This window comes from Gymnoscopelus microlampas (genome assembly GCF_963454915.1).
Source record: "Gymnoscopelus microlampas genome assembly, chromosome: 3".
In the NCBI taxonomy this organism is placed as follows: Eukaryota; Metazoa; Chordata; class Actinopteri; order Myctophiformes; family Myctophidae; genus Gymnoscopelus; species Gymnoscopelus microlampas.
Genome location: NC_139940.1, coordinates 23385293 through 23395531, shown reverse-complemented (window position 1 = coordinate 23395531; position 10239 = coordinate 23385293). Strand labels below are relative to the sequence as shown.

Genomic DNA, 10239 nt, shown 5'->3' with positions numbered 1-10239 from the left:
CTAACAGCAGCTCCATGACCTGGTGGTGCATGCTCTCACGGGCCACATCAAGGGGACGACGCCCCCTCCGGTCATGAAGGTCTACATCGGCACCATTAAGCAGGAGCAACCTGGCGGTATCGTAGCAGCCATGGAGGGCAGAGAGGAACAGAGGAGTCTCACCCTGAAAGAGCGGGATCATAACCATAACATATCCTTATGACCATTTAGTGGACAATCAAACTTAAAGGGACACTATCAAAATGCTCAATATTATCTCTATTTGTTGCAGGCCTGAAATGTCACCAAATGTCACCAAAGTTCTGATGAAACGTTTACCCCATGTCACTGGCGTAAAATCCACAGGTGTGAAACTACAACCTATTGCGATCTTGACCTCAAAAAGCTGTGCTCACAAACTGCATCATGGGAAATGTAGGAACACCGAAAAAGACCAAAACAGACAGAAAGGGGAATTTTCTTTAGCATTGAAAGCACCAAAGGAAATTGAACGCTCTACACACTGACTTACTGTGTATACAAAGGAACAAATGAATTGCATTATGCCATAACAATAAAAGCGGCTGCAACAATTGAGTCACATATCTTGTCCTGCCATAATCCTGTCTTATAGAAAAAATCACACCCTGTGTGAAGGTAGCGGCGGCTTTGATACATTTTGTCATCGATATGTGTTTATAATGTGTTTATAGCCACGTGTCACATGAAGCTTGACCAATCACTTTGTTGACGTGTCTGACCAATCAGAGCGTTGACGTGTCTGACCAATCAGAGCGTTGACGTGTCTGACCAATCAGAACCTCGACGGGCCTGACCAATCAGAACGTTGACGGACCTGACCAATCAGAACCTTGGCGGGCCTGACCAATCAGAACGTTGTCAGACCTGACCAATCAGAACGTTGACGGAAAAGCCAGGTATAGAGCAGGACCGCGCCAGCGCCGCTAAAAACAACGTTACTAACGTTACTACCGCGCCAGCGCCGCTAAAAACAACGTTAATATCCTACCTTGTTGTCTTGCAGGTCCACAACCGACCCATAGCGAATGAGGGTTCGTGTCAGGGAGAGGTGGTTTACTGAGCATGCCCAGTGCAGAGCGGACCTCCCTGGGACAGAGAGAGTGTATTCAGAGTGTGGGGGGTGAGGGGGAGGAAGGGAGGGAGGTAGTCAGCTAGTAAACAAACATTACATAACAGAGTCAAAGCCCAGGGGTGAGGAGAGGGAGAAAGGAGAGATTTGCTTCAGTCTGAGAGAGAGAAATAGAAAGAGATGAGAGGAAATGAAGGAGAGAATATGCCATACAGAAAAGGAAAAAAAATGAAGACAGAGATAGATAAAAGATGTGAGGAAGAGAGGGGTAGCAAGAGGGAAAGACATCATCAGTTAGAAAGATAGTAAGTCAGATAAATAAATAAATTAAATAAATAAATATGAAGATTGCAGACCAAGAAAGGGAGAGGGAGAGAGAGAGAGAGAGAGAGAGAGAGAGAGAGAGAGAGAGAGAGAGAGAGACAGACAGAGAGAGAGAGAGAGAGACAGAGAGAGGGGAGAGAGAGAGAGCCTGAACAAAGAAGAAGAGACAAATAACAAGGTTAATTATGTCCATCCACCCATGCCTGGACACTAGAACACATTAACTTTGCTCTGAGTCAGAGGAGGGCAGCAGGGGGACTGGAGAGAGAGAGAGAGAGAGAGAGAGAGAGAGAGAGAGAGAGAGAGAGAGAGAGAGAGAGAGAGAGAGAGAGAGAGAAAGAAAGAAAGAGAGAGAAATGATCAGAATAGGAGAGAAGAGAAGGGACACAAAAAGGGACGTGAGAGACACGGGGTAAGTTACACCGGTTTACTCAACCCCTCTGTGTGCAGGTAAAAAAAATATAGGATGCTAATAAAGCATTATACCATGACAGTGGCTATATACCATAGTAAGTAGTACTAAGTACAGTTTTAAAGCACCATTACTAAATTGGTTGCTGTTCAGTTTGTCAGATCATGTGTTGGAAGATGTGTTTAACCTGTAGTACCAGACAATTCATATAAGCAGTTTAATCACACATATAAAACTGATATACAAAAGCAAGGCAACCTAGAACTGTGCACAATTGAGCTGCAGCACCCTCTGGTGGACACATTTGTGGACAGAGTGACAGTGAAAGACAGACAGATGGACATCTCTCTGTCTGTCACTCTGTCCACAAATGTGTCCACAAACTAACTGTCAACAGGCTCAAATATGGAAATGAGCCTCATTACCATAGTTTCACACTAGTTGAAACACAGTTTAAGGACGGTAAAGACTACAGACACAAAGGTTCTTCATTCCATTATCCATACAATAAATGTGATTAATGTTTCTATCATTTATCATCTACAATTAATCATGTTCTCATTCAGTACGTAGCATTACTTTAAGATCATTGACTCATTGAGACAGTGAGTTTGTACTATACCAGTGTGGTCTGTGTTGTTGACTGGCACTCCTGCTCGTAAAAGCTCCAGCACCACTCTGTCCAGCCCACTACGGACCGCTCGGATCAGAACCACCGAACCGTCAGGACCGCACCACTGCACCGGGGCCGTCTGTCAACGAAGCACAGCGATGATTACTCCATGGTTACACTAAATGCATGCACTAGCCTGATTATTAGACTGAAGCTGCGTGGAGCTTCAGTCTGACATTGGCTCCAGTGTTGGGGATTACAAGGGGGTTTTGTACCGGAGAAGTATCTATGGTATGGAACCAGGCTATGCATGCACGTCTATCAAAGTGACACTGTCAAATTAATTTCATTTGTAAGCGCACTTTCATCACATAGTGCGAGAAAAAAAGTGAACAGTAAAATCCAGTAAAAACTTAAATTAACACTGGGTTTTAGGTAAAAGTACATAAAAAATTACACTGTCGAGGTGTGGGGCTTTATTCACTTGCTACTGTGCAACACCAGGATAGTCACAAGATGATACAAAATTGAACAACAATTGGCCAGGTGCTCCAATGAAAACAAGTGGCCGTGTTCACGACACGGATGGGAAGCCGGATCGGTGTTCTCTGTCACTGCACTAGACTTCTGCGGGTTTGTCAGCAGGAGTGTAACTGGAAGGGATATAGCGTGTTCCTCTGCACGCGTTAAGCCATCCCAGTGGAACTCCTCACTGTCAGGTGAAAAGAAGCGGCTGGTGACTCCATGTGTATCGGAGGAGACAGATGGTTGTCTACACCCTCCCCAAGACCAAATATTTGGGGTTGGCAGGGACTATCCTGTTGTATATACAATTCCCCGAGAGGCAATGACTAAATAGAGGAGAACATTTTAAAAACAAGTTGATTAAAGTTTTAATCTCCTTCACTACAGAGAAGGAGACAAGAGGAAAATAATTTCTGGTTCCTGTGCAGGATGATACGTACCTGCTGTGGAGGACTGAGAAGAGGAGGAGGGACGGCGCTCCTCTCCCATCCTCTTGGTGGAGCTGAGGAAGAACAACAGTCAGTTAAGTAATAAGGTATTTATAATTGAGTCAAGACGGATCTGAAGAAGCCAAGGCAGGTTATAGATATTATTATCAAATATTCAGGCTTTGGGTGTATATATCGGCAAACTACTTACACACCACCGCATAATTGTTTCCCAGCAGCGGTTGAAAGTTGCGATATATTGATTATTGCTTAAATCTAAAATATTGGATGTGGAATAAACTGAATTTTTAGATATTCGCTGTACAGACTAATGTCTATGGTGTTTTCCACTTTTCTTTTGCACTGGTCCTGCTACTGTCTCAAATGATATACAGTATATTAGTATACAGTACTGTAAGGACAGTCAGTTGTCAATGTTTCTGCACAGATTTCTGTACATTTATTGAACTGAAGCCAGAGAGTACCCAGGTCCTTATGATGTATATCACAGTGACTATACAGTGACAGTATGCAGCCTTTCAGCTGCTTTCCCTCATTTGTATATATGGGCACAGTCAAGAAATAACACAGAAAAAAACAGGACGCTTCCTTACGTTGCATCGACCTATGGGGCTGCGAGTGGCCAGATCGGAAGTGTTTCTGCTCCTGGATCCTGTGGTCACGGATGGACGCGTCCTCTTGACGTCTGGAGCATCGAGCATTTATGTCCTCCATTGAACTCTGTGTGAAGTCTGTGTCACTTCCTATATCCAGGTCCCTTTTCAGAGGTCTAAAATTGGTGCAAGGTCATATCAAAATAGAAGCATGGTTGGGAATGGTTGGGAATGCTTGTTAAAGGGTAATTTGTCAATGGTTAGGGCAGTGGTAACTGAACCACATTAACGCTGGCGTCCCTATTTTTGGCATGACACTATAGGCCATAATGGTCAAAAATTGGCAGCACTTAAACATTAGCACATGTTACGATGCTACAGTACGTGTTGTGAGCTTGTGCTATTCATTGTACGACAAAGTATAAGTGATTAAAAGTTAAAGAAGAGGGCCAGAAATGGATTTGAATCGCTAGACTTCCTCTGGGAAAAGCTAGGCATGGGAGAAAAAAAAGCTAGGCCGAATGTTCTCCTTTCTCAAGGACTAATGTCTGAGTGTCTCAATGTTCTCACTGCTTCACACATGTCTGCCTGAGGGAGGCACCCATGTGTGGGTAGTGACTACTACTGTAGGTGTGAATATCTGAAACTGTATGAATATGAAACTCTGCTGAAAACCTTTCCCCGTTTAAAAAAAAGTTTAAAAGTCCATGTACAATAACATTCAGTGGGGGCTTTTATAATGGGAAGAACTACACAGCCCAACAGTTGAAACCATTATAGGCCTATGACTGAGGCATATATCCGTCCTTAATGACATCATTGTTTTAATAGACTAAACATCCTCTCATGTCCTCCCAAACAATGGAGGGCTGTCATAATATTCAGACATTGGGTACTAGTGGAGAAGTGAAGCATACACCACCTCATCATGGTGGACACATTGACAGCAGAAGGACACAAAGTTACTGAACCTTCCTTTCTGACAAAACAAACAAACAATTAACTAGGAAGTTAAAATAAATTGTCAAATGTGTAAATGGCGATTAGCAGACGCTCATATCCAGAGCAACACACAACTATGGGCAGTGGTGGCTTATCCAACGTGCTTGAGGTGCTGAAGCACAGGGCACCAAACGGCGTGAAGGAAAAAAAAAACGTCGAAAAACACTGAAATGTAGAAGCAGGGCTGCTAAAGGGGCGCTACAACATTGAAACGCGCCGGTTCAGTGTCATTATTTTCCACGCAGCACCTCAGGTGCCCGGTGCTTGTCGGGAGACGTTTTGACAACCCATGTACATTGGCTACAAGTGGGTGTGGGTGTGCCTTCAGATCAGGAAGCAGGCCGCGCTTTACCCAATCAAATGTAGTGGGCGGGATTTACATGTGTGCGGCTCGCTTCCCACTGGAAACAAACCGAAACTCATTTAACAATAGCGTCCTCGGAGCCGACAAAACCGCGGAAAGTTAGTAACATTTCAACTTCCTCTTTCATCATAGAAGCAAGTGGGCTTATAACCAAAACGATCCATGTTCTTTGGGAGAAATGGTGTTAGTGTTCTGTGGAGAAATATTGTTAGTGGGAATGAAGACATAGGCGCACCACGGGAAGTGGAGGGCTGAGGGCAGACCAAAACCCCGGTTTCCTGTGAGCACGGGTCCTCCTACAGCTCCGCCCAGAGTCAAATGGAAAAGTGAAAAACAGCAGAGGGCGCTGTTTTACCTTTTTATTTGACGATGGGTTCCCAGATTGGCAGAATGGTGACATATCCATGCAAACCACTCATCAAACTAAGAGACTAGAGCTACACAATTGCCTAAAATGATAATCCGGACTACTTTTTATTATATCAATAATGACAATTATTGATATCACTTATTGGTAGTGATGATTTCTTTCTTTCTTTCTTTCTTTCTTTCTTTCTTTCTTTTAAACGCTTTTTTAAAATGTATTTGTTGCTAATTCTGCTTATCAGTATCAATGACAATATATCAAACGAATGTAATGGCCTCTGTGATTTTATTGTACCTGTGTCACCCTGGATGGGTGGGGAGGTGGGTTCTACAATGTTCTGGTTACATTAAAATTCATGTAATGGCAAAGAGACGAGGGCAAAGTGAAATTGTGTTGGAATTAATTGCCAAGTTTCACAACACATAAGTGTGAAACCTAAAGCTTATACCCACCGCATTCGCATGGCATCCTCCCCCAGCGGCTCCCTGCGTCTCTTCTTCTCGGCTTCCTTGGCTTTCTTCTTTTTCCTCAAACCGTTCCTGTCTTTCTCCCTCCCGCTCCGGACCCGGTGGTCTCGATGGGGCACATGTTGCGCCCAAGCCTTGGTGCCGCCATCGTTGTCGGTCACAGTGGACCTGTGTCTCACCCTTTCTCCTCCCCCCTCCCGCTCTGCTCGCCGCCGCCTTACCCTCCTCGTCACCAGGAACACCACGAGGGCCAGGACCAGCGCCAGACCAATCGCCACGGCGATCACAGCCCACAGCCACGCAGGAGTTGCCTGCTCTGTGAGAAGAGGGTTACACATATACTATCAACGGAACATTCATAGAATGCTGAATGTACATTGGTATCTAATCTTTCACATCGTCTCATTACACTATATGACAGATAATATTAAGCTGTGAGTCAGTATGTAAATGTCTGCACATTTAAAAATTAAGCTCTGAAAGTCTGAAAAAACCTGATCACCAAGAACTGAACAAAACCTTAACACTGAGGGCTTTAGTGCATTGAGTAATATTTGGGTTGGACGGAATTCAACAATTGTGTGTGTGACTGTGCAAGAGTATGGGCATGTTAACCCACCTATGTGTGCACAAGTACACACTCTCTCTCTCTCTCTCACACACACACACACACGCATGCACGCACGCACACACGCACGCGCGCGCAGGACACGCTTTGTAATGACAGGACATGTCGGCCTACCTTTGGTTTCCTGTTCCACGTTTTCCTCTTCTCTCCCTCCTATTTCCTCCCTCATACCTCTCACAGCAACGATGGCCTTAAGCTCTGTGAAGGAGGGGAACGACATAGGCTTCAGTGACATCACAGCTCGCAGGAAGCTGGCCGCCTCGTTAGCGTGGGGGAAACACGTAGAGGGAAGACGGGAGCAAGGCCTGTTGTCCACTTGAAGAAAAAGGAGGGAACTAAAAAAAACAGAGTAAAGGTATAGAGTTAGCATTCGTATTGATGGATGGGTGGTATGTACAAACATCCAGTGGTGGAAAAAGTACTCAAATGTTTTACTTAAGTAAAAGTATCAATATTGCAATACAGAAATACTCTGTTACAAGTAAAAGTCCGGAATTCAAAATGTACTTGAGTAAAAGTGCAAACGTATTGGCATCAATATGCACTTAAAGTACCAAAAGTAGAAAGTACTCATTATGCAGAATGTCCCATTTCATATCATGACGCATTGTGAGCATGTAGACCGGCTATTTTCAAATGGCCGTAATGTATAGGGCTGGAATGGTTAATGTATGTTTTGTTATAATAATCAAAATCTACAAAGTAACTAGTAACTCAAGTTTTCAAATAAATATAGTGGAGTAAAAGTACCATATTTGGATCCGAGATGTAGTGGAGTAGAAGTAAAAGTATTGGAAATACTCCAGTAAAGTACAAATACCTCAAAATTGTACTTAAGTAAATGTACTTAGTTACTTTACACCACTGCAAATATCACATATACTGTAGCACATGAGTCAGTTATATCAGCCCTATAAAGGTCCTTGTCTTGACTGTGTCTCCGAAGCCTGATTCATACTTTGTCGTATGACATGTCGCACGGCGAAAACAGCGATCTACAAGGTCACAATGTGTCACGGATGCGATGCACTTTGAGCTAGTAGATCAAATTGTGTGTCAATGTGTGACACCATCGTACGATGGAACATAAATTAGCCATGAGTCTGTTTATTCATCATGCGTTTTTGTTGAATCATCTATTTTGTTGATCTATGTACAGTATATCAGTAAACTTGTTTTTATCTTATTATATGCCTGCTGAAATGATCGTTTTGACAGTCCCGGTGACCACACGGTATGAACTATAAGCTGAATACTCACCCGTTTGAGTCAGTCGAGGACGCCATGAGGTCGGTGAGCTGCTGGGAATTAAAGGTGAACACGTCCCTGTTGACAGCGAGAGGGGCGGTGCCTCGTAGTTTGAGAGGAGTCCGGAGGAGGACACTGACAGCCCACAGCAGGGAACTATTGGTAAAGGTGCCACGTTGCAGGGGTACGGTGGTGTGAAGGACCAGGGTGCCTTTAGCCCACAGAGTATTCTGGTGCCTGAAGCAGTCACTGCCGTCCCAGCCACAGGGAGCACTGTCACAGCCCTGTTCACAGTGGGAGTTGGCGTAGTGATCACGACAGTACTGTATATGGCCTGGACTGAAGACGGGAGCCGGGGGAGAGAGGGGGGGGGGGATACAGAGATGTAGAGAAAGAGAGATAGAACGTGTGTACGAGCATGTAAGGGCTAGCGATTGATATCATTTGACCTGGCTGAGAGTGTTAGATCAGCGGTTCTCAAATGTTTTAATTTCAAGGACCCCCATAACTCTCAAGAGTTACAGACCTCACAGGGTCCGTTTGGACAGCCTGGACTACACTTTGAGAACCACTGTATTAGATAATAACTGAATAAAAAAGGTGGGGAGCTTTACTTGCAGTGGCCTCTGTCCTTCAGGCAGTCAAAACCATCTCTAAGACACTCGGGTTCCATGCAGTCCCTGTCGCAGGACCCGTCGCCGAACTTGCCCTTGCATTGACTGGTGGTTGGACACTGGCCCCACGGGTCATTTGGTGCAGCTGTGGAATCAATTACATAAAAAGGAAGTATACTTGAACTGGCAATAAAGCAGAAGTTACAAATAAAATGCAAATAGTCTTTGGATGAATATGCATGTCACAATATATTTGGGATGCTACGATACCCAGTCTTTTACAATGCACCTGTCATCAGCATATGCTAGGTATTTGCGTGGACAAAATCCAAGCATTACATATGGGTGGGCAAACGACACAGAACCGCAGACCACTGTAGTGATAACTTGACCATGCAATGCTTTAACCACTTCAACCCAATTTTCTAAATTCTTCAACATTTTTTGAATTTTTACTTTTTCAAAAATAGCTGATCACGAAGATCACAATGCATAACAAGGTGATGCATTGTGACGTTGTAGATCTGCTGTTTGTTTTTGTTTTTGTTTTTTGGGGGGGGGGGGGGGGGGGGGGGGGGCGTTACGTACGCCTGGGTTAAAGCGGTTAATAAGGAAGTTGACGTTAAATCTGACCCACATTTTCAAACAGCATATTGTTTGAAAGCATTAGCCAGCATCCATAACAATGAAAGCCAAGCCATTTAAAGGTGGGTGCTAACATGGGCCGTTATGGGAACAGGAAATGGGCCTGACACAAACAGGAAGTTTCCAGATGAGGCGAATAGCAACAGGAAATGGAGTGGGCCGGGTTGATAAAGGTTGAAGGTCATCACTGTGGTGATGTGGAATGTGATGGAATAAGACAATGGGGCTTGGCAGGTGTGTACGACACCATTAAATCATAACGGAGCCTATGAACAATAGAGCTGAAATTAGATTAAATAGTCTTTCTTATCTCCAAAAGAAAAGCTTACTTTGCTGCAGGCCATGTAGGGGGATATTACATCGACAGTGATCAAATAACAGAGCCAAGAACAAACAGGCCAGATGGATTTTTCCAAATCAATGTCAGCTTTTAGAAATGCAGCCTATCTTTTTACCGTCATAATTTGTTTAACCCGAGTTTAACCTGATGAGTATGATTAACGAAACAAGGTCCAACTTGTATTGCCCACAAGAATTCAAATAGCAGGCCTGCTACACTTTTAACAGTTAACATGTACTGTGGGTGTGTAGATAGCTCACCTTGATACAGCCTGCTCAAGCCAAGCAGAACAAGTGTCCTTAGAACCAACATCTTTACTCCCCTGGTCACCTGGAGCTCTCTTCTCTCCTCCAAGCAGTATGTGGTCCAGTACAGGTCTTCGGTTCAACTACAAACCTGGCTCCACTATCCAAAACGTTGTTGTGACTTTAAGGTGTAATCACTCTGGATTCCCTGTGGTTCTGTGAACTGGCAGGACTTGTCGCTGTTCACAATGGAACTGTGTGAACAGTCTTTTCTGACTGTACCCCCATCCCACCTTCTAATACAACCACCCCG

General features: G+C 44.2%; 1 protein-coding gene across 1 annotated transcript in view; it reads right to left on the bottom strand.

Moving 5' to 3' along the window:
* The window catches only part of notchl (notch receptor, like), an 11899-nt gene extending 1731 nt beyond the window's left edge, over window positions 1-10168 (bottom strand). Inside the window, exons 1-10 of the mRNA XM_084052917.1 lie at window positions 9942-10168; window positions 8697-8841; window positions 8095-8421; window positions 6949-7169; window positions 6192-6522; window positions 4007-4182; window positions 3405-3466; window positions 2449-2578; window positions 1010-1107; window positions 1-163 (exon numbers count right to left, since the gene is read on the bottom strand). The exon at window positions 1-163 is cut by the window's left edge and continues 169 nt beyond it. Coding sequence (XP_083909043.1) covers window positions 1-163; window positions 1010-1107; window positions 2449-2578; window positions 3405-3466; window positions 4007-4182; window positions 6192-6522; window positions 6949-7169; window positions 8095-8421; window positions 8697-8841; window positions 9942-9993 — 1705 coding nt within the window. The 5' untranslated portion in view covers window positions 9994-10168. The remainder of the gene's footprint in view (window positions 164-1009; window positions 1108-2448; window positions 2579-3404; window positions 3467-4006; window positions 4183-6191; window positions 6523-6948; window positions 7170-8094; window positions 8422-8696; window positions 8842-9941) is intronic.
* Window positions 10169-10239: the final 71 nt, after the last annotated feature.